Source organism: Palaemon carinicauda, chromosome 5, assembly GCF_036898095.1.
Source record: "Palaemon carinicauda isolate YSFRI2023 chromosome 5, ASM3689809v2, whole genome shotgun sequence".
Classification (NCBI taxonomy): domain Eukaryota; kingdom Metazoa; phylum Arthropoda; class Malacostraca; order Decapoda; family Palaemonidae; genus Palaemon; species Palaemon carinicauda.
In genome coordinates, this window is record NC_090729.1 from 143,971,458 (window position 1) to 143,997,264 (window position 25,807).

Here is a 25,807-nt window from a genome sequence, read left to right on the forward strand (position 1 = left end):
GTGGGCCACTACTGCTGCTGTCCTTCTGAAGGATCTTAGCTTGTGGAGGACTCTTAGCAGGAGGATGGTTGGTGGAAACAGGTAAATGTGATTCCACCTGTTCCGGTCGAGGGACATGGTGTCCATTGCCTCTGCTTGAGGGTCCACCTTAGGGGCTACATAACGAGGTAGTTTCTTGTTATCGTTCGTTGTGAAGAGGTCATTCTGTAGTTCCGGAACTTTTTCCGAGGTGAAGGAGAATGGGTTTGCGTCTAGGGACCATTCTGTCTCTATGGGCTTTCGCCTGTATAGAGCATCTGGTGTGACATTGCGTAACCCTTGTAGGTGAACTGCTGATAGGTGCCATCCCTTCTTCCTTGTCAGGTGGAAGGTGACTAATATCACATGGTCGATGTGAGATGATCTCGAGCCTTGTAGATTTAGACATTTTACTATCACTTCGTTGTTCAGGGTCAATCTGATGTGGATTGTTCTGCGAGGGGATAGTCTCTTCAAGGTCAGGAAAACTGCCAGAGCTTCCAAAACGTTGATATGAAAAGTTTTGAACTGGTGCGACTAATTCCCTTGCACTTTTCTCTCGTGAGAATGGCCTCCCTATCCTTTCGAAGAGGAGTCTGTGTGTACCTCCACTGATGGTTGTGGTGGTTGCAGGGGAATTGTTCGTGCTAGGCTCTTGGCTGTTGACCATGGCCTTAACTGCGTGCGCAACAGGGTCGGGGTCAACCTTGGTTGATCTCTTCAAGAGTTTAATGCGTATCCGGACAATTATTCGAAAAAAATTATCCGAAAACAGTTGTTCAAATTAACAATTGTTCGAAAAAGATAACTATAGAAAATATTTTGTTCTTTGTCAATGTTTGTTTTCCGAGAAAACTCAATAAGATTTTTTTAGTTTACAGGAAACATCCTTTGCAAAGAGCCATGACTGAATTTATTCAAAGCGAGAAAGGAAGAGCCATATTATTACTGGACGGATTCTTATATGTGAAGGCCAAGCAAGTAAGGTCAAAGGTGGATTGGAAATGTCAATATTTTGCTGAAAAATGCAAAGGTCGTGCCTTAACAATTGATCGGTCGATCAGTTCTACTTCTGGCGAACATAATCACTCAGGAAACTCGACAAATGTTGAAGTACGACAGTTTATAGATAAAGGGAAGACTGACGCAAGATTAACACGAGATTCTCCTCATTATATCATGTCTAACGCATCTGCATAATCAAGTGGTTAACGCATCTGCATAATCAAGTGGTTATGTTGCAGTCGCTCTACCGCAAACTAGCAGCATGAAGCGAACAATCAATCGAGTGAGGCAGCAAGAATACTGTAGATCAACTGTTAGTCATCGAAAAGACTTAATATTACCTGAACAAGATACGAGAACAAGCAGGGGCGAATCTTTCTTGATATTCGATTCCGGAGAAGTAGGAGACAGAATGCTGGTATTTTCAACCCAGAAAAATCTTGGTGTGCTTGCTTCATGCAAGAATTATTTTATGGATGGTACCTTTAAAACTGTGCCAGTTATTTTTGAGCAGCTTTATACAATTCATGGAATGAAAAACACCTATGTTATACCTTTGGTTTATGCTTTATTACCGAATAAGAATGAACAAACATAGAAAATTCCTTAGAACTGTTAAAACAATATCACCGACTTTAGATGTTCAGTCTGTAAACACATATTTTGAGCCCGCTATAATAAAGGTAGTTAAGGAAGAATTTCCATCACTTTCAACGAACTAATGGATGAAAATACATATTCAGTCGAAGCTTTACCTATAGTGGACTACAATGAAGATACCTGGATTGGGCGGCCTGGCTGTAGGAATACGCGTCGCCCACCTGAATTTAATATTGAAATGTGGTCCTGTTTTGAAAGGGTACAAGAAGATTTGCCCAAGACAAATAACATAATTGAAGGATGGCACCATGCATTTCTTCATCAGGTCTCTGGTTGTCATCCAACTATCTGAAAATTCTTAGCAGCACTAAGAAGAGAACAAGCCCTGACTGAAATTAATATCTTTGAGTATCAGAATGTGATCGATTATTTACGAGAAATTTCATATCATTTCACTTTGTAAACTTACAGATATTTTGTTTTTAAAATATCATTTGATTAAACTTATTTTATCTTAGGCTAATGCAAGATAAAATAAGTTCATGTTCTTTTTATTGTGTCTTTATTTATATCCATTAATACTAATTTTTTGTACTTCATAACATAAACCAAGTAAGTGTTTATAGAATAGATATTTATGAACAACTGTTTCTAGCTATTTTCTTTGAACAATCAAACAATTTCTATAGCTATCTTTTTCGAACAACTGTTGTGTCGAACAATTGGTTTTCGAAGAATTAATATCGAACAACTTTTTTCGAATAATTGTTTTCGAAGAATAGTCCGTAATTCCGTTTAATGCGTATCTTCTCCAGACTCCTGATGCATCTATTAGACGTGCTTTTAGCACCGGGTCTGTCACTGCCGCAAATTGGAGAGAGTCCAATACTCTTTCCTGTTGGCGTCTGGAAATCCTCTTGTGACGGATTAGTCTCTTGACAGAGCCCTCTTTAAGTCCCATTGGATTCCTATCTATTGGAACTTATGAGCTGGAGGAAGGCGAGACTTCTTGCGATTGATGTTGAAGCCCAGGTGTTCCAGGAACTGGATCACCTTGTTGGCTGCCTGCAGACAAGTAGTCTTGGATGCTGCCCATACCAGTCAATTGTCTATATATGCTAGGACTTGAACTCCTTCGGAGTGTAGCTGCTGGACGATTGTGTCAGCCGGTTTCATGAATATCCTTGGGGCTGTATTCAGTCCAAAGGGCATTGCTCTGAAGACACACTTCTGTAGCATGATTCCTAGGTAGGAGGAGAAAAGGTGGCTCAATAGAAGATGCCAGTGAGCATCTGTTTGCTCCTTTTGGTAGAAGGGTCCTTATGTGTTGCCTTGTAAACATCCGGAACTTGTTTTTCTTGATGAACTTGTTGAGTGGAGACAAGTCTAGAATGACTCTGAGTTTGTCTGAGTCTTTCTTGGGAATGCAAAACAGCCTTCCCTGGAGTTTGATGGACTTTGCTTTCCTTATTACCTTCTTGTTTAAGAGTTCTGAGGTATATTCTTCTAACGAGGGGGTGGAGTGTTGGAAGAATTTTGGAAAATGGGATGGAATTCTGTTCCGTTTCCACCCGAGTCCATTCGTTAATAGGCTGTGGGCCCAGGGATCGAAAGTCCAGCGATCCCGAAAGTGATACGGTCTGCCTCCTACCTGGAACCCCTCTTTGGATGGGGGGTCCTGTGGATTTGTTTTCGTGACCATGTCCTACTCGGCCCTGGGAGGAGTCCCTTCCGGGTGAAATTCTCTTAGGGCCATTTCCTTTCTGACTGAGGCGAAAGGAAGTCGACTGCTTCTCAAAGTTGGGGTTAAACATAGGCAACTGGGCCACCAGTTGTTGAGGGACCATCTGGAAAGTGGTCTGAGGCATCGTGATCATAGTCACGGCAGAAAGTTGAGCAGGTCTGCGTGGTCTCCTTGCCTTTTTATTCTTAGGCTGGGGACCTCCTTCCGAGGAAGATTTCCTCTTTGAGCTCATGCCCCACTTTTGGAGAAGGTTCCAGTTCTCCGTGGTTGGCCTGGCTATGATCTCTTGGACCAGTTCCTGTGGGAAAAGGTCTTTACCCCAGATGTTCGAGGTAATCCGTTTCCTTGGATCATGTCTTATGGTCGCTGAGGCCAAAACTAACTCTCTGCAGGCTATCCTCGCTCTGAGGAAAGCATATAAGTCTTTCACAAGGGTACCCATGTGGGACTTAGCCAGGAAAATTAACAATTATGGGGCATTCTGTAGACCTGCACTCATTTCCAGGCAGTTCTGATGAGAAAGGGAGGCTGTAAGTTTCTCCTTCGTCTCCTGTTCCCTCCTCAGAAGATGGTCTGGCAACTTCGAAAGGTTCTCATTAAACTGCCGGCCTGCTATCTCTGGATCCAACTTACAGACGGAGAAGGTTAGGTGGACATCCTTCCACTTCTCCTCGCAGGCAGGCACTGCTAGAGAGAATGGTTTGCATTCCTCTTGGATTGGGCAGGGTTTGCCCTCGTCGACTGCCTTGACGGCAAAGTCTAGTGCTTTCTCCGAAAAGGGGAAAGAGATGGAGGAAGGAGCAAGAAAGGTGGGATGTCTCTTGCTCATTGTTGAGACTTTGGAGTTGGTGTAACCAGCTCCTTCCAAGGTTTTCAGGAGGATGGCTTGCACTTTGTCATGCTCGAAGACAATGACCTCTTTGGGTACTGTTTCCTCACGGGTTGCATGTTCATCCCGCAGTCTCACGTAGCATTCTGGGTAAGCTGAAAAGTTAGGCCAGAACTCAAGATCTTCAATCAGTTTGGTCCCTAATTTCTCTGAGATGAATAGTTTCCCATTCATCATGGGCATATGCTCCGCATACCTCCAGGGGTTGGTTAGGAGCGGTGAGAGAGATTCAACACCTTAAGGGGCCTCTTAATGGAGCCCTTGGTAGGTCCGGGGCGGTCCGTCCTCTCTTGCAATAGTATCTGTTGCTGTCTGAGTGATTCTCTCATTGTCTCTTGTACCTTTTGGAACAACTCCATCATCCGTTGAATCAAAGTGAGGATCTTTTCGTTCTTGACGGCATGGGCCAATGGTTGTGGAGTTGGGATTGAAGAGGTTGACGGCATAGGTTGGTATGCCGTCACGGCGAACTGGGGGTCTTCGGTTGCCGTTGAAACGGATCCTTCTTCCTCCGCTTGTGGATGTTCCACGTCTTCTTCAGGGCTTCCTTGTAGTAGGTCCTTCTCAGTGTCAATGGACACTTCCGACGTCCTTACTTGTGGATGTCCATGTCTTCCAGTGCCTTGTCTATGTCTGCGTCGATCTTCAGTTGTATGAGGGAAGACTGGACCTGTTCCTAGGGCACCACAAGCATTTGGTAGAGCCTTGGAGAACAGTAGGCACCTTAGGGAGTCGTCGGGTAAGTACGGTCCCTGAAATTTCTTTTGGAATCTACTTTCCCATTTGCAAAGGGTCTCCCTCGCTGTATCTCAAGTCTCTATGTTGAGTGAGGGAGCTTCTCCGAAGCCGTTGGCCAGCAGGGTCGAACAGGCGGGGCAACCCTTCGGGTCACAATACTTGAGGACTCCCGACACGATGCAGCAGAGGGCACGAGTCCTGCACTTCGTGTGGCCACAAAAGTCTTTGCCTTTGTGGTTGCAGGCTAAGGCTGCACACTTCTCCATTGGCTCCTCCTGTAAAGGAAAAGGGGCCCAATGAGTATATAATTTTCTATATCAGTGATATAAAAGCACAATTTTTATCTACAATAGTAATTACTATCGTTTATGGTAGCTTAGGATAGTAAGCTTGAAAGGAAGTAGAAAAGACATATATCTGTGTTTCCCCTCCCAGGCCATTGCTGAGACCTCCGTCAGTAATTAATATTTAGTTTCCTTGATAGGGAGAATACAAGGTAGGAGTAAACTCTAGGGACTAGAGTTAGGGTTAGTAAGCGCTATACTAACATTATCTACCTGTAGTATATATTAACACTGATCGGTGATTTTTTAAGGTCCTGATGATTGAAATAAACCATCTGGGTGTTGAGGGAGTACTCAGCCTGAACACAAAATCGTGGTCCCAACAATAGACTGCGACAGGAAACACAGAGTATGTTAGAAAATGTGTGTACTACTGTATAGTTGTATACTGTAGTTAGCCGGCACACTGGCGGGGTTAGGTTAGTACCTGGCGGCACTAACTAATAGAAAGAGAGAAATCATCGAGGAAGGAGAGATTCCTATTATTATGGTTAACATAACAATTGGAAGTTTAGGAGGAATATCAGGCCGCCTGCTGTCTCCTTGCTCTAATGAGAGTTCCAATGGAAGGGATAAAAATCTGTCTGCTTTTGGCTTCCACCCATCCACAAAAGGGCTGCCGCCAGCAACAATTGTGTATGGCAGTCCAAGGGAGGGCTGAGGACTTCTCAAAGTATGTTAGGTTTCCCACCGGCAGCCGTCAGGGCCGGCTCAATTTTCCCCCCAATGATATTCACTTCCTGTGAAGGAAGGAAGAAAGGGGGAATGTGGCTGAGGCGACTGAACTAACTGCTGTCGGCAGGTTACCAGCTGGTAACACAGTCAACCTAGCAAGCCAGGATGACTGTCAGAATACCGGTGAAAGAGAATTGTGATGGCTGTGACGTCACTAAAGGACAGAAGGGGGAAGGGTAAGGGTCTTGTAGTTCACTGAGATGAAAGGTGGCGGCAGGTGTGCCGCCTACCTGCAATAGTAAACTGAGGAAGCATGGCTTCCTGTGCTAACGACGTCGTTGGTGGCAGAGGAAACATGGTTCCTTTGCTGGCGACATCATCGTCGGCAAGACAAGGGCACCCTGAGTTCGTCACTATCTATATCAAAGCCGGAGCTCGACGGCAATGAAGAAGACAGTGGTTGCCGCCTGTAGCGGCGGTGGCACTCAGGGAGGGAGGAAGGGTTTTACCTCTTTTCTCTGAGAGAGAATGTATATCATAACTTATCCATTGATTCTAGAGAATGTAAGTTCTCATCCGAATCCATAAGGAATGATAGGGTGAAGCTAAACATGGGGAATTAGTTTCGCTCTTGTAGGATCCCCGGCCAAGGTTCGGTACCGCCGGGGCTCCCGCCGCATGCAATCAGTAAAGTCACATAATAGGAAGAGGAATAAAATTCATGTATACAAGATCACCACTTGTATAATTTGCCTAAATAGCTAACATTATAGCTTAATACCGGGAAATGTTGTCCTACTGACTAACTAAAATACAATAGTAACGGGCAACTGCAGTCGTAAAATGGCTGCCCCCAGTCTGGGCAAGGCTCACCTAAACACTCTTAAATTATCGAAATTTAACTGTGAAAAGGGAGTCTAAGATTATACCCAGGAAAGAATTAATACTCAACTTTCCTAAGGATGAAAATGCTGGGGATTGCATGATGAATATTCCAACAACTTTCAACAAAACACCGGGTTAGCTTGGGAGAACACTTAGCTTAAAGTGCCACAAGGAAAGGAATGGCGGCTGGTAGTAGTACGGATAGGAGGTCCACCGGATACCTAGATCGGCACCCCCTTTCTTTCGCCACTCTTCTCCCTTACATCCGAGAGTTAAATCTATTCGGGGTGAAGGTTGCTATGTGTCGTATCTAAAAAATACGTCCCCTGATATTATGTGATATCCTTAATAGGGTACTCGCGCCAGGAGTTAGAATCCTGGAGACCTTTGGTTTAATTCTCTGGGAGTATCACTGTAGCAAATATCCCTTAGAAGGCTACCTTAAGGAACCCTTCCATCAGGACGACATGGCCGAGCCCAAATATATATATATATATATATATATATATATATATATATATATATATATATATATATATATATATATATATATATATATATATATATATGTATATGTATGTATGTATGTATGTATGTATATATGTATATATGTATATATGTATATATATATATATATATATATATATATATATATATATATATATATATATATATATATATACAGTATATATATGTATATATATATGTATATATATATATATATATATATATATATATATATATATATATATATATATATATATAAAACAGCTTTGAATCACTTTCTGATGTGTCTTTACCTAACTAACCATGCAAGGTAGTAGTGATATCAGTGTACCTCACGTGATGCACTGTAGGAATTACTTAAGGGTATTTGCAGCATTCCTTTGGCCCCTAACTATGCTTACTCTATATCCTTCTACTCCACCTCATTTCTGTCTTGCTGTCCAACTTCTAACTTTTACTTCATAGCGTAACTACAGGGTTTTGTTCTAGTTGCACTTGGGCCCTTAATGGCCTCAGGCTCCAGCCCTGGAATATATCTCCCAAATTCATAATCATTTACCTAAAAATAAATACTTAATAATCCTAACACTGAGGTCTTTGATTCGCTTAAACAGTAATATATGACCTCATGCTTCATATAAATAAATTAAAAGAATGATGGATGAAGCATTGATAAATTTCAGTAAAAATACAGTATTAAAATACGTATTCCCCAACAAATTTGAATATGTTTGTATAAGTTTTTTATAGTGCTATGTTTTAAATATAATTTTAGATATTTTTTATTATAGATTATAAGGTTATTACTATCCTGTAGATTTTGTATTACAGAGTGCATCTCCCATCCCCGTCCACTTGAAAGGAGGTCCATTCGACAAGGTTATCTTTGGTTCAACTGTAGTTTTGTGTGTGATTGGTTTAACAGGTTGTTTCAGTTTTTTCTATGATATGTCTTTCCCAAAGAAGAAAGAAGATTAACTTGAACACCATAACCAATTGAATTTTCAAGAATACTACTTACTGATTGCTTTATAAACTCACTCATTCTCTTTCTCTCTCTTTCTCTGCCCATCCAAAAGGGCTATTTTTTTTCAGTAGCAACAACAGTGTCAGGTTGAAGATATATCATTGAATAATTACCAAGCATTGAAGTAAGATATGCTCTTGGTTATGTAAATGGCTAGGATGTAAATATGTGATAACTTTTAAATAAATACTTCGAAAAGTATCTGTATTATCATTTATACCATGAAAATTTTATTGCAATTTCAAATTTAGTCACATTTAGACATATGTAAAATACAGTACAATAAACCTTTATATATTGGACACCATATAAGCCCCTGAAAGTAACCCCTTGTCATTGTTGATAAAAAAATTGTACTATAGCTAAACTTTTCTTAGCGTTTCTAATCTACATATATTACCTCCGCCAATGAAGTTTAGAGGAGGTTAAGTTATTGCTCCTCTTTGTCTGTTTGTTTGGTTGTTAACAACTTCCTGGCCACAATTTTACTCATTGATTAGTGAAGTGATTCAATTTTGAAAGTCCTAGGTCAAAGGTCAAGGTCGAGCAAAAGGTCGACCGAATTATTCCTAACTTTAACCCTAATTCGCTCATGGTTTTCACACAGACTTCAAATATGCCTACGTTCTAAATTGATTCTTGGAAAGGCACGTTGGTTTCGAGAAATAAGCTGTTGTGGCGGAGGTCTGCACTCTAAGTGCTTTTTTAGTACTACATTTGAATTATAGAGTTGAAAAATTTTATGATTAGCTTTTTTCTCAGCACATACAGGTACTGTTATATGGTTACACTTTATTCACATATGATTATACATTACAGTATTGTATATAAAGTGTGCCTATATGTGCTTGTATATACTAGGAATGTATAATTTATTGCCCTTTAAAATGAGTGTCATATGAAATGGGTAAAATCAATAATGTTTCCATCCATTTTTTTTCTCTGCAGTTGTCTTGTCTTGCTCTTGGCATTTGACCCTCTTAACGAGAGAATGCCTTGATATAGTCATGTGGTTTCTTCATATTGTTGAAGAATTGTGACGGGCAAGAGGACTCTCAAACTCGGGGAAATTGCTCACCAAGTTTGAATCTGAATTTCTCTCCCTTTCATCTATTTCTTCTGCTCAATATTACTTCGACCTCCTCCTAATTTTATAATCTTTCTTTTGTCTTGCTGTCCTAACTCTATGAGTATTGGTTCTCTTAAGTATATATATATATATACATGTATGTATGTATATATAGAGTATTTATTGCATTTGTTAATTTATTTATTTATTTTTTATTTTATTTAAATGGCGTGGATATTTCACATTCATTATTACTGCCTGCTTAGATGAATGGGAGAAGGGATCATGGTTGGGAGGTATTTGCATTCAAAGCTATATGTGAGAGTATTGGATGATATCAGCCATCCCAAAGATAGTTTGGACCTTTTAGGCAGAACTATTCTCAAGGGTTGGGTTTATTGGAATCCGGGGGATCCAGTCCTTGAGGTGGGACTCTTGGCTTCTAGCCAGAAGCCCATCATTACAGATATGGGGAGGATGATTCCATATTTTCTTGGTCTCGGTCCTAACAGGCGGGTTTAGCTTACACCATTGCCTCTATATCTGTTTTGGTTCTATCCTTCGGGTAGGGTATGGAGTGGTCCATCTGGGAAGTATACTCTCATTGTGCCGATAGTGGAGAATGCAAATTTTCTTTAAAACGTATGATACTTTCTTAATATTCTCTTCAAGTAAATAAACCAACCAAACAAATAACACAAAAAAGAAAACCCCCACCCTTGACTATGGACCCTTCAAAAAATTAATCCTCATCCCCTTGATATACCGACATCACACAGCCCCCCCCCCCCCCCTGCATGTTACCCAAATTGCATTAGACACAGATTACGATGTGATATATAGAGCATTTGAATGTTATGGACTCATTGGAGAGATAAGAATGTGACTCTAAGGTGACAAATGGGATTCTTGGATATTGTTTGAGACTCGTGATGAAGCATATAATGTACAGTGGAACCTCTACACACGAACGTATCTACATCCGAATTTTCCAACATCCGAAGTAAAATTCGAGCAAATTTTTGACTCTACACCCGAATTTTATTTCGACACACGAAGTAAACATTACGCCATTGAGCGTCGAGTGCTCAGTTCTCTATTCTTGTGTGTATCGTGTGGTTGTCCTCTGTTTGGTCTGTTTTTAACAGAGCTTATTTTCTTCCTTTTTTCACATTTCCTTTTTGATTTTACCTATAATCATGGTGCCTAAGAAGCTAAGTTTCAGTACAGGAAGAAGGCAATTCTTTCATTAGAATTGAAGCAAGAAATTATAGAAAAACATGAGAGCAGTGTGCATGTGAGTGATACTGTATGGCTAAACAATATGGCCGAAATAGGCCTATTATCTCGAGGATCATCAAGCTGAAGGCAGCCATTAAAGCAAATAACCATCGAAGGGGATCACCATTATTACAAGACATCTTAGCAATACCCTGGAAGAGATAGAACGCCTTTTGTTGATAGGGATAAAGGACAAAGAGATTGTTGGCAACGATCATTTGTGAGAAGGACCAGCGTGATGAACAGAAAGAAAGAAAAAAGTGAAGCAAAGAAAACCATGATAGCATTAACAAGCTCTTATAAATAAGACTTCTCTCTTTTTCTGTTTCTCTCTAAACATAGCATTAACATGTTCTTTAAATAAAATATCTCTCTCTCTCTCTCTCTCTCTCTCTCTCTCTCTCTCTCTCTCTCTCTCTCTCTCTCTCTCTCTCTCTTCTTCGCTGTTATAGTGTTAGATACGTCTATTATTTTTTTTCCGAGAGAGAGAGAGATTAAAAAAAAATGTGTTTAGAGTACATATGATTTTTAACAGCGTCAACGAGTTGAAAAACAATTAAATGTAACTAAGAAAGTAATAACAGCTAATCTGAATTCCTTTATTAACTAAAACAGGAATTGCTACGCAGTAAGAGAGACGGTCGGGGAGGAGGTAGAGATGGTGACTGCGATAACATACCGTAACTCGTCACTGAAAGTGATGAAAATAAAAAATTAAAAGAAAAAAATGTAAAAAATATGAAATATAAAAAAAAAAAAATAAGCTAAGTTAGATTAAAATTTCCGTAGTGTAAGTTACGGTATGTTATCGCAGTCACCATCTCTACCTCCTCGCCGATCGTGTCTCCTCGTACGTGTGTGTGTGTTTGCGCATACGCACACGAGTGTGTTTGTATCAATATTTGTTTTAGTTAATAAAGGAATTCAGATTCGCTGATATTATTTTTTTTAGTTACATTTAACTGTCTTTCAACTCGTTAACGCTGTTAAAAATCATATGTACACAACATATTTTTGTTTAATCTCTCATTTTTGTTTAATCTCTCTCTCTCTCTCTCTCTCTCTCTCTCTCTCTCTCTCTCTCTCTCTCTCTCTCTCTCTCTCTCAGAAAAAATTAATAGACGTCTCTAACACTAACAGTGAAGAAGAACAGAGAGAGAGAGAGAGAGAGAGAGAGAGAGAGAGAGAGAGAGAGAGAGAGAGAGAGAGAGAGAGAGAGAGAGAGAGAGTATTTATTTAAAGAGCATGTTAACACCATGTCTACCTTCTCGCCGATCGTCCGTCTCCGGCGTAGCAAATCCTACACCTGCGTTGGCCTGTCTCTAAGGTAAAGTGGCAATAAAACACATATTTTGTTTATTATTTCTTTATAATTATCTTTTTTACATGCTTCTTACATATTATGCAGTAATGTTATTGTTATGTGTAATTATGTGTAGCCATTTATTAAGGATTTATTATGGGTTTTTAGGCTGAGGAACGAATTAAATGAATTACCATGTATTCTTATGGGAAAATTCGTTTCTACATCCGAACATTTTCTACATCCGAAGTTGGTTCTGGAACGGATTAAATTCGTATGTAGAGGTACCACTGTAATATGTAATATGAATATTAGAATTAATAATTTGAATATAAAGGGTGCTCTGTGTGATGGGTTACCCAAGGATCTCGAAGTGTACAAACCTCAAGATGGGATATGTAAAGATATAGAGGTAGTTGTGCCTTCCAGAGAAAGTCAAAACCACCAATGTGGCTTGTTGCTCAATCAATAGGATGCACAGGAAATTACTTCAGGATCTGTAAATTTCCTCAGAAGAAAGTAGGGACGATCTCACCTGGAGATATATCTCGGTATGGAAAGAATAGTTTTCTTAAACATGCCAAATCATTCATACACTCCACTATATTATGAATATTAGAATTAATAATTTGAATATAAAGGGTGCTCTGTGTGATGGGGTACCCAAGGATCTCAAAGTGTACAAACCTCAAGATTGGATAGATATAGAGGTAGTTGTGCCTTCCCAGAGAAAGCCAAAACAACCAATTCGGCTTGTTGCTCAATCAATAGGAGGCACAGGAAATTACTTCACGATCTGTAAATTTCTTCAGAGGAAAGTAGGGACGATCTCACCTGGAGATATATCTCGGTATGGAAAGAATAGTTTTCTTATACATACCAAATTATTCACACAGTCCACTATATTATCCAAATTAAAGACAAATAGCAAAGATATAAAGTTGAATGTCAAACCCCACCTAAATTTTAGTTATGGAAGGGGGGGTTAGTTTTTAATAGTGACTTACATGAATTTACGAAAGAGGAGATACTGGCCATGTGTCCATTAACAGTGTGGAAGGTTCCTGAGACATCCATGATTATCCTTACTTTCCAGGATGTGTCTGTACCTTTCCCCATTGTGATTGAAAATGAAAGGATTAAAGTTCGACCTTTTAAACAGAAGCCACTTCAATGTTTTAATTGTTTCAAATTTGGACACCCTTCCAAAGTCTGCAAAAATGAAAAAATATGTAGCACTTACTCCGAACATCACCATGGAGATTGTACACTTGAGGCCAGGTGTTTAAACTGTAATTTGAATCATAAATTTACTGACAGGAGTTGCTAGCAATATGAGTTAGAAGAGGTTGCCCTCAATAAATCCAGTATTGAACACAAGTGTGGGGCATGCCAAGAGACTATTGAACAGATAAACAAGCTATGCCAAGGCACTGAAATCAGGAGGAAAATAGCTGCACGAGACATCTAGCCCACCTATTACTGCCAGTAGTTCACAGAAAAGAAATATGCCATCTGGTAACAACCTTTGTCTCCCATTACAAAGGAAAATACTAACCTCTCTCAGGCTGTCTTTGCCTGATTTTATAGAGGTTTCACCCAAAACCAAATTACCAGGTGCATCTGTAGTGGGGAAGATGCCAAAACCTGTTAAATCACCACCTGTTAATTGGAAAAGAGAGAAACCTCCATCTCTCTCGCTCCCTTCCATTAAGAACACCAAAGTTATGACATCAAATAGATATGATGTTTAGTCTGTTGATATTTCAGATCAACAAGAAAACAACTTAAATCAATCCAAAATTCAAGATGATGTCCACCAACCCCCTCTACAATTAGGTCAAAAGAACATGAAAAAGGCAAATATAAAACCTAATTTATCAAGGCCCTCTTATAAGAAGTCTACAGGAAATAATGTTGAACCAAAAATTGCAAATAGGAAGACCTCATCCCAGATGTCTTCCAGAAAATAAACCATAGTATTCCCTCCATTTTGCAATGGAATGGTCAGAGTTTAATGGCCAAATATGAAGAACTTCAGCTCTTCATTCATGAGCACTCCCCCATAATTATATGTCTACAGGAGAGCAAACTTGATCATAATGCTCCTTGTCCTTGCAAACATATAAGCTACAGGACACCATATGATCAATGAGTAGGAGTCATGGCAGAAGTCTTATATATGTTTGTCAATATGTTCCCCAAATATCTTTGTTTATTCGTACACCTCTGCAAGCAAAGGTTGTACAGATTGATATAGGAAGAAAATTCACCATATATTCTGTTTACGTGCCTCCAAATGACATCTCTTATGATAATTTAGTAGAGGTGTTCCAGCAACTCCCTCAACCTTTTCTTTTACTTGGAGATTTGAATGGTAGACATCCTTCATAGGGCAATTTTTTAGCAAACACCAGGGGCAATATTATATCACCAATTGTAGAAAATGAGGATGTTGGACTCCTTAATACAGGAAAGCCCACTCACTTTCATGTTCAGACAGGTACTCTTTCATGCATTGACCTTTCAATTGCAAGGTCTAACTGCCTTCTTGATTTCGATAGGAGAACATTAGATGATTGGCATACTAGTGATCATGTGCCAATTATTATAAACACCAACAATGGTCCCCCTTTACAAAGATCACCACAATGGAATCTTGACAAGGCAGACTGTGTTAAATTTCATGAGCTAAGTGAAGTCGAGGGGAGTGCAGAACAGTTTGAAAGTGTTGATGATGCTATAGACATAATGAATGGAACTCTTCATACAGCAGGAGTCAATTCAATTCCCAAAACAACAGGGTTATTCAAATGACAATCAATCCCCTGGTGGTCTTCAGAACTAACTGCCCTGCACAGAGCCATGAGAAGGTCCTTAACTCGATTACGCAGATGCCGTACTGAGGAGAATTTAATTATATACAAAAAATGTAGAGCACAGTTCCGTCGTGCCATGAAAGAAGTTAGGTGCCAATCTTGGGTATCTTTTGTTTCCTCCAGTAACAGTAGAACACCACCATCTTCTGTATGGAGGAAAGTTAAAAAGATAGCAGGCAAATTCACCCCCAACCCACCACCAGTGTTGAAGGTAAATGGTCAGTATGTGACTGAAGCAAGTGAGGTTAGCAATGCCCTGGCTGATTATTTCTCAAATGTATCATGCAAGTGTGAAGCAGCTCCTGGTCATCAGTATAGGAACATTGAAGAAAAGAAAATTTAAAATTTTGCAACTGGTAAGGAAGAGTCATACAATTCCCCTTTTACTTGAAGAGAATTTGATTCCGCACTTGCTACTTGTAATGATACAGTCCCTGGACCTGATGGAATTCCCTATGCAATGATTAAACATATACCTGTTAATACAAAGTTATTCATTTTAAGCATTATTAACAGAGTATGGCATGATTGTAGTTATCCAAGTGTTTGGGAACTAGCCATTATTTTAGCATTTTTAAAACCTGATAAGGATAAGTTCTTAGCAGCAAACTACTGACCTATTGCATTGATATGCTGTTTATGTAATATCATGTAGAAGATGGTCAATGCAAGACTAGTGTGTTACCTGGAGAAGAAAGGTATTTTATCACCTATCCAGTGTGGATTTAGAAAAATGCATTCAATTTCAGATGTGTTGATACGACTTGAGTCCTCTATTTGTGAAGCCTTTGCTAACAAATAGCACCACATAACAGGATTTTTTTTTTACCTCAAAAAGGCATATGATACTACATGGAGATATGGTATACTTAAAACCATTCATAATCCAGGACTGAGAGGAGAGCTACCATTGTTCATTCATGTCAGGAAGGAAGAGTTTCTCAGGGTAGCGTAATGAGTGTAACCCTATTTGCACTAGCCATAAATGGGATATCCTCAGTCATTCCTAGAGATATTCTCTCAACATTATTTGTAGGTGAACTCTCTATATCATTTGCTGGAGCTAGAATGGCAATGGTTATTATTATTATTATTATTATTATTGCTATTATTATTATTATTATTATTATTATTATTATTATTATTATTGTTATTATTATTAGAAGCTAAGCTACAACCCTAGCTGGAAAAGCAAGATATAAGCCCAAGGGCTCCAACAGGGAAAAATAGCTCAATAGGGAAGGGAAACGAGGAAATTAATACATCACAAAAGAAGTAATACAATTAAAATAGAATATTTTAAGAACAGTAACAACATTAAATTAGATATTTCATATATAAACTATAAAAACCTAAAAACAAGAGGAAGATAAACAAGATAGAACAGCGCACCCAAGTGTACCATAGAGCAAACGAACTCTAATCCAAGACGGTGGAAGGGCATGGCACTACTCAAGACTAGAGAACAATGGTTTTATTTTGGAGTGACCTTCTCCTAAAGGGCTGCTTACCATAGCTAAAGAGTCTCTTCTACCCTTACCAAGAGGAAAGTAGGAAAGTAACCACTAAACAATTACAATGCAGTAGATATCTCCTTGAGTGAAGAATTGTTTGGCAATCTCAGTGTTGTCAGGTGTGTGAGGACAGAGGAGAATGTGGAAAGAATATGCCAGACTATTCGATGTGTTTGTATGCAAAGACAGAATAAACCGTAACTAAAGAGAGGGATCCAATGCAGTACTGTCTGGCCAGTCAAGGGACCCAATAACTCTCTAGTGGTAGTATCTCACCAGGTAGCTGGTGCCCTGGCCAACCAACTACCTGTAAAATTACAGGAAATTAAAACACTCAATCGGCAAAATAATTCAGTGGGCTGATATGAATGGATTCAAGTTTTCGACAAGTAAAACTGTTGTCCATTTCTGTCGTATTCGGGGAGTACATCCAGACCCGGATATGTACATCAAAGGTCAATTTATCTTATGTGTAAGTGTAGCTAGATTTCTAGGGTTGATCTTTGATTGTAGGCATACATGGGTTCCTCACTTGAAAGCCCTAAAAGTAAAATTTCTTGAGGCTCTGATTCTTTTAAAAGTTTTGTCCTATACATCATGGGGGCAGACCGTAAAACTCTTTTCAAATTATACAATGCCTTAATTTTTTCAAAAATTAGTTATGGGTGTGAAATATACTACTCAGCCACCCCAAGCCAATTAAAAGTTTTAGATTCTAATACACCATGCTGGTATCAGAGTGTCCACAGGAGCCTTTAGAACTTCGCCTATCCCAAGCCTCCTTGTTGACGCTGGAGAATTGCCTATAGACCTTTACCGGAAGCCTTCTATTGTTAGGTATTGGTTTAGGTTGCAAAGACTTCCTAATTCTTTAGCCTGTCAGACTGTAAACCTTGTAAGGCATTCTAGATATTTTGAGTTGCTCCCAAAATCTCCTCAACCTTATGGTTTCCAGGTAAAAACATTAGTGGACAGTTTAGATATAGGTAGAAATAAAGTGCTTGCATGTAGGATATCATCAAACCCTCCATGGAAATTACCAGATATATCTTTTTTATGAATATTATATTGGTATAAAAAGAGCATGACTGACTATGAAGCCAGGTTGTTCTTTATGGAACATGTTGAAGATCACAGGAAATCAACTTTCATATAGACAAATGGCTCCAAATCTGATGCAGGCGTTAGATTTGGAGTACTGTATATAGTAGTGCTTTTAATGGTAGAGGTGCACTTCCTCTAGCATCCTCTATATTTACTGCCAAACTATATGGCATACTAACCGCTATTGAGAAAATAGCGTTACAAGACGAGGGGAATTTTACCATTTTTAGTGATGCAAGAAGTGTGTCCTACAAGCTGTAGAAGTTTTTAATTCCAATAATTCCTTAGTTTTAAATATTTTAGAGTTGCTTTTAATTATCGGTATGAAAGTTATAACAGTTCGATTTTGCTGGGTTCCAACACGTAGGTGTGTCTGGAAATGAGAAGGCAAATTCGCTGGCCAAGAATGCTGCAGCTGAGTTACTACCAAGAAGGTATCCCATTCTGATACATCTTTTAACATTCGCTACATTTCTCATTCTTTCAATCCACATGTTATACACTCTTTTTCATCTCAATGACTTTGTTTTCATTTGTACTCATTCACTTATTTTTCATAGAAAGAAGATTTGGCTTAGAATAAACATTTTTGCCAGAACAAAAATTTCTTGACCATAAATTTTTTGTTCTGACCACTAAACTTCCTTGCTTCTCCTATCAGTGACTCCTCTTTACATTTACCCCCAAATACTAAAAGAAGAACTCACATTTAAATTTTGAAGAGTTGTTGAATATCAAGCTTAGGAGAGGCTCTGTGAAACAATGTGAAAGTTGAATTGGTTAGTGATGAGTTGAGAATATTTGTGCTATTGAATGTTACGAAAGATATAAGGAGGGGGATTAAATATTTGGAGATTGGAAAACCAGAATCAAATGAATAATAGGTGCAATGCTCCAGCATGTTAGTGATATGGTTTAGAAGGTATGTCTGGATTAGGATAGGATTCTGAGAGAATGGTTGAGGAGAAGTTATTATTTCATTGTGTAAAGGTGAAATTTTATTGTAGAATTTGAATGAAGAAAGTTATACAGATGGCAAATATATTGCTAAAGAATAAAATGTGTAGATAGTGTTTATGAAAACTTATGTAGGAAATTTCAAAATTGAGGACTAAAGCAACATGTGGCATGTATGTACCTAGAAAAACTTTAGATAAATTCAATGAGATTGAATGTGAGTATGGTTGAAAATTGTATCATATAAAGATGTTGAGAGCAACAGCAAAATTGTAGGATGGAATTTTTCGTGTATGTAGACAAGAAAGAGTAAAAGTAGATCTTAGATAAGTATTTGACAGTTCAGTATCTTAGAGATGAAGTAATGTATGAATCTAGAGAAAGGAGGTTAAACACAAATGTCATGTTGAGAGATCAGAAAGTGCATTGCAGTATAGTGTTCAGTGGTTGAGTTTTGCAGATGGCACAGTACTGATTTGGGATAGCAACGAGAAGCTACAGAAACTAGTAAAGAAGTTTGAAATGGTTTGCAAATGAAGAACATTGTGAGTAAATAAAGATGGAGTAATAAATGTGAATGTTGATAGCGGTGATTGATTCCTATAGATATTTTGGAATGAATACTTTATGATGAATTTTATCAAGATGAGAAGAGACAAACTTTACAGAATAGGTGAAGCAAGAAAGTTTACAGAATGTTGGCAAGATATTGAGATGAAATTTTATTTGTTCCTACGGCAATACAACTGTCGTTCTGTAGAAGGGGTACAGTTTTTGTGATAGCTGGTAATAGCCAGTAAAGAACTACAGAGGTTCTAGCAACCGCCACCCAGTATCTCTGGTGGTCCAGGTCTGACAGCGCTCCAAGCCTCATTTCATATTCTGGCTGTTTTGCTGAACAGACATCTTCCCGATGCTCTTTAACCGGCCTGAAGTTTTGTCTATTTTTTCCCTAATATTCTCTTTTTCAAGGAAGTACCTTTGGTTAGTTCTAGGAACAAGAAGTTTCAGTTTCAAGTTCTCTGCTTCGAACTTTCCTTCTCAAGTTTTGTCAGAATCTGGGGATCTGGATAGATATTGAGAAATATGTTCTCATCCCAATTCAGAACCTTGTCTACTTGGGAATGAGTATACACATAGTACAAGGTAAAGCGTTCCCATCACAGGACAGGTTACAGCAGTTGAGGAAAGTTGCAGCACCCTTCTTGACACTATATTGTGATCCCCAAATTTTAAGCACTATACAAGTGTAAGGGAAACATGGACATGGAATGCTTATTTTTATGAATAGTACTTACCTGGCAGTTATGTATATATAGCTGATATCTCTAAATCGGCAGAATTTTTCAAAACGAGGCAACCGCCTTGTGGTGGTTGGGAGGTAGGTGGTCACACCCGTCACAGGGTGGTACAAGGAATCATTCCGTGTCCAAGACTTCAGTTCATCTCTGCCGGCTGGATCGAAAACATCGTCGGTCCACCATTGAGAGTTTTTCGAATCATTTTCCCTTCTTTGCTTTTTTGGACTTCGTTTGGTGAAGTACACTGATTTAGGGATTTGGCAATCGTGTTTTGTTATTATTATTTTACTTTGTTTATCATGAGTGAAAACTTAATTTTTGTGTTTGTGCGAGTGGTGTATGCAAGGTGAGGTTACCGAAAGTGTCGGTTGATCCTCACAGTTTGTATGCAGGGGTTTTGCTTGTGCACTATATTTTAGGTGCAAAGTTTTTAATCCTGATGACGGAAATACGTTCCGCCAACTCTATGACGTCACAGTCGTGTGACGTAATCTTCATTGTATGACTTGCAATTCTCTTTATTTGTTTTTTTCATGTAAAGAATGGGAGGAATTCCACTTATATAAGTTTTTTTTTTAACTTTTAATGCCAATATTATAGAAATATTTGTCCATTTAGTATTCGTTCTTTAAATCATCGATCTAATTTCATAAATTAAATAGAACTAGCGTATGGTTAATTTACGCTGTTAGTTCTCGTTACTATCGATGCAGTCCCAACATGCCTGGTAGCGTTCTTTTCGATGGGAATTAAAGTGTTGGCTATAATACTCCAACAACAACGATATGGGAATTCTAGTTTTAGTAGTATTTTCATTTATATGTTCCTATTGTTTACATTTATATATATAGATACGTTATTGCTATATCTGTTCTTTTTATCATTACAACTCGCTTGTTTTTGAAAACCCTTTGAATTAATTGTGGATTACATTTGTTTTCCCTTTTTCTGTTCCTTTTAATCTTTAACGTTTAACTTTTCCGGCGTTTGTATGTAACTACCGGGTAGGTTTTTAGGACATTTAATTTTACCGGTGGTTATATGTAACTACCGGGTGAGTGTGTTCAACATTTATTTTTAATATCAACTCTTGCCCGGTGGTTTTTCTTTTTGTGACCGCCGGGTAAGTATGTTTGAAAGTTTATTTTTATTATGGAAATGTCAGTTTAATATTTTATAAAAATATTTTGTTACAGTTTATATAGCAAGTACTAGAGACGGTATTGCTTTCTCATTCAAGCCCGTGGCAGCAGAATAAGTTCTCTCACAACGGGCAGGACTAATTATGGTCTTTTGTGTAAGAGTTTAATAGTGCAAGTTTCAGTGCTAAATTAGGCATTGGATTCATTCAGCACAGTGGACGTCGTTTTCCTAGCCTTAGACCTCTTCCAAGCTCCCCGGCCCATGGGAGAAGGAACGTCGATCGGCGAAAGGAAAAAAGAGGCGTTAGCTCACGAGCAAACGCCCTCGTGAGCGTTCCTGTTAACGTTCCCAAGAATGCTTGCCCTTGCCATGGGAAAGCAAAGAGCGTTGGACGTTAAGATTCTTACACTGCTTTTAAAATTTCGCATTGCATCACTTTTGATTTTAATGCCAATACTTTAAGTCATAGATATTCGCTGATAATATCAGCTACCTTAGCAGGCAAGGAATGAAGGTGTTTTTATCTCCTACAACTCTTTTGTTGTTTCCCCAACGATGTTTACTGTCTGTTTCCCTCTTCCAAATGTGTGAATCAGCTATATATATATAACTGCCAGGTAAGTACTATTCATAAAAATGGAGTTTTTATGATAAAACAAAGTTTTATGAATACTTACCTGGCAGTTATATATATATTCGAAGGCCCACCCACCTCCCCTCAGGAGACAGGTCGGGCATAGATGAACTGAAGTCTTGGACACGGAATGATTCCTTGTACCACCCTGTGACGGGTGTGACCACCTACCTCCCAACCACCACAAGGCGGTTGCCTCGTTTTGAAAAATTCTGCCGATTTAGAGATATAAGCTATATATATATAACTGCCAGGTAAGTATTCATAAAACTTTGTTTTATCATAAAAACTCCATATTTCAAACAAATTGGGTTTAAAACACTTTTTGAGAAAATTAATGAATCTTCAGTGTTCAAACAACAATCACGACATAGGATTCATACAAGTTGAGATGCACACTACCAGTCATCTAATGACTATAAAGCAAAGATAACTAAAAGGTTAAAGGATTCAAGTTTCTGTTCCAATTTAATTCAAAGAGATGCTCATCAGAACATCAGCCTGGTAAACCCAACTCCACACTGTGGTACCCAACCAAGCAAGAAACTCCCCAATAAACTTGCATGCCAAGGCAGAACTTAATCTTCCACCTATGGAAATGCAAGGCTAGCACTTAACACAGTACTACCCAGTTTTCTTGTTTCCTGGTGCACATCCACAATACATCGCTGTTAAGATTTTACCTACTGTATTTTGTTTAGGCCCAGGAGTAAGAGCAACCCATACCATTTCAATGGCAAATGGCTTGTGGAAGTCACGGTGAAGGGTGCAGAGGCCTGGGAATAAGAATAACACGGACCATTTTAGTGGTAAAGGTCTTTTGGAAGCCATGGGGAAGGATGTAAAGGCTCAGAAGTAAGAGCAACCCTGGCCATTTCACTGGCAAATGGCTTGTGGAAGCCATGGTAAGGGGTGCAGAGCCACGGGATCAGAGAAACATTCACCATTTCAGTAGTAAAGAAAATGTGAGCTTGGGGAAGCCAGAGTAAACAGTGAGAAAACCAAATGCTGCCCTGGTTTTTAGTGGAAATCGCCATGGTGAAGGGTGTAGAGGCCCGGGAGCAAGAGCAACTCAGGCCATATCAGAGGCAAGTGGCTTGTTAAAGCCACGGCGAAGGGTGTAGAGGCTCGGAGAGCAAGAGCAACCCGGGTCAATTTACTGGTGAAAGGCTTGTGGAAGCTGTTGGTTTTCTAGCATATCATGGGGTTAAGAAGGGTATTGATAGTGATAAGTCTAAAAAGGACTACAATAGAAGTGAATAAAAGAGATTACAGTATTACAAATTCTTAGTGGTGTGACCACGTCCAATATGGCGAAGCAGTGTCGTATGGCAAAATCAACAACTTGCACCATACAGAAAATTAAAAAGTCGTCATTTAATGAATCGTTATATCCATTGGAGTGAAAATGCTAATAAAAAGAATTCATACAGTGTAAGTAGAACAATTTTTGTTAATTTGGATGAATGAGAAATGATCAGCCTTTGTTAGTATTTTTGCAACCATATTATGAAATAAAGACCAAGCAGCTGCATATTGAAATCCACAAAAATTCTAATATCGATGTTTTCAAGGTAACCAAGGCTGGTTTGATAAATTCAATTGGAAAATGCTGTGGAGAAGAAAGTATCTTATGTGGATTATTTTTATAGTAGGAAGAGGCTGAGAAGTTTATTCCCCAACTAGTTTTTAATTGTGATGATACAGAACTCTACTGAAAAAATACAAAGGAGCCCCTATATAACCCAGAAGGATAGGCCAAGTATGTTACTACTGTATGTATCAATACAATGAGGAACTTTTAAGATCATGTCCTTAGTAGTTCATTAAAAAAGATCATGTTATGAGTAACCTGAAGGTGATGTAGAGGGCCAAGAATAAACCCTTGGTAACCTTATAGACAGTGTAACTGATCACCCTCCAGGCTTGTAAGACCAGTTACTTAAAAGAGTTTAGCTTCACAACTGAAGTTCTTGGCCATAATATAAGTTTTCTGATCCAGCCCCCATACCAGAATGTTATTTTTAATTTAAGAAGTTCCAAAGCAGAGCTGGTTTTCAAAGGGTAATTCAGTGTCACCCCTCATATGTGTAGTTATTATTCAGAGAGAGATGGTGAAAATTAAATTTGATATTCTGCATTGATGGTAGTATATAAACAAAGTCTTCAAGACAATGATGTGGGGAAGTTGACCACATTACAGAGGAACCCTCAAACCTTTAAAACAATCAAGAACAGATGTCAGCTGAGGAAATTTCTTGAAAGGAGAAGGGAGAGATGATTTTCCTAGTTCAGTGATTAAGGAAATATGAGCAAAATGGGGGAAAGTACAGATGTTTGTGGGTTTTTCTCCCAGATAAAGCTGTAGCAAACTGTATCATTAACATTCTAATGACAATACAAATATTCATTTTAGACAATGAAATGTAGGGTAGAGATTTATGAAATAGAGCTCTAGTGACTGAAGCAGTAGCAGCAAAGGGCCAGAGAAGAAGAAAATGAACCCCAACAGGACACTTGCCCAACATTATTATGGAACAGGGGCCATTTTGAACAAAACTACAACTTCATCTCTATAATATGGTAAAGTAGTTAAATTTTCATTATTTAATTTATTCATTGTTTGCAAGTACTGTGCTTACAGAATTACAGCTGTTTTCTAATATGTATTCAGTAATTTAGAATTATAAAAGATACTTCAGAAGTCATGCAAAGGACATGGAAGGGTTTAGGATGTACTGCTTAAGTAATTTATTGGCTAGCATAAAGTTTGGTTACAATAGATTAATAGTACAACACTGTCTATAAGACAAGATTTCTTATTCATTCTTTTCTACAAGTTACATTATGTAACCTAAAACACATTGTTACTGAAATATGCACTGTAAAGGCTTATAAGGATACTCCAACATTTTTGTGTCAAGTTAGAAGGCTGCCAATTCAATTTATAAGTTAATATTACTGTATTGAAGATGCACAACTAATTATTGCTGCAGAATATTGTTGCATTGTTAATTAAGGTTTTCTAGTGGATTATATTACATTTATCATCATTACAGTATGCATTGATGCAGACAAAAATTTCTGAATTTATGTGAATTAGAAAAAAATTATATTTTTTTCAGTATTCGCTTTTGGGTAAAAGTTTTAAATCCTTTCGTAAATGATAGGGATTAAACTTAACTTTACAATCAATCTTGTCTTCACATTTTTTTTTCTTATATACAATATTAATTTATTGTAAAGTTTTAGATTCTTTTGTGTTCATATTGAAAACCATTAAACTGTAAAAACTTTAAACCTTTTAAGATAATTTAGAATAAGTATCATGGCACATATGTAATTATTTTCTATTTACTAAATATACTATTGTAATTGATAATTATTTTTTAGTTTTTCCGTGGAAGAAATTATATGATATCTATTATGCTGAATCTTGAGTTTTTTTTTTAACTTGATTAGAAGTTGTAGGCTTCTGGAAATGTTAGGGTAAGTGAAAGTAGTGGATTATGACTTGAGTTATGCAGTTACAATAAAGCTATATCATATTCATATTTGTTTCACTGACTGATGCAAGATGAAAGAGATGTGCGATAACGATCACAACAAAGTTCCCCCAATTAACACTGATGAATCTTTTCTCGTTTCCCCTCTCCCCTTACCCAGCTCCCCTCCATAACCCATCATCTCCCTTTCCCTTTTATCAGCTTTCCCTTCTTCCTTTTTTATCAATTGCTCTCTCTCCCTCTTGTGCTAATCCTCCCCATTTATTCTTCTATTTCCACACCCTCTTCTTCCTTACGCTATCTTGTTTCCCTGTCTCACCCTCTTCCATTCCTTCCTTATTGGGTCTCTCTGGACAATCCCTCTTTTCCTTTCTTCTTGTTACCCAATCGGACTTTTGTCCTTCCTATCTGTATTCTGTTAAAGATTCTTTTGAAGATTATAAGTAATTTGAAAATATTCTTGTATAAGTTAAGGTATCATCCTCATTCCTAGTTTTTTTTTAGGATTATTTTCACAATTATGCTATGATTAATACTTTGAATTTTGGGCTAATTATAACTCCATTACTTGTTTTAAGATGGATATTCATAAGGCCCTAGCATTGAACTATATTCCAATCTGTTCCATGACGTTGTTTTATTAATTCCATGATGTTGCTTCATCAGTTATTACAGAATACAGTT

General features: G+C 38.2%; 1 protein-coding gene across 1 annotated transcript in view; it reads left to right on the forward strand.

The window, feature by feature from the left end:
* The window catches only part of LOC137641528 (uncharacterized), a 154,573-nt gene extending 145,940 nt beyond the window's left edge, over positions 1-8,633 (forward strand). The window contains exon 4 of the mRNA XM_068374168.1: positions 8,237-8,633. Within this exon, the coding sequence (XP_068230269.1) occupies positions 8,237-8,383 (147 nt within the window). The 3' untranslated portion in view covers positions 8,384-8,633. The remainder of the gene's footprint in view (positions 1-8,236) is intronic.
* The last annotated feature ends 17,174 nt before the right edge of the window (positions 8,634-25,807 follow it).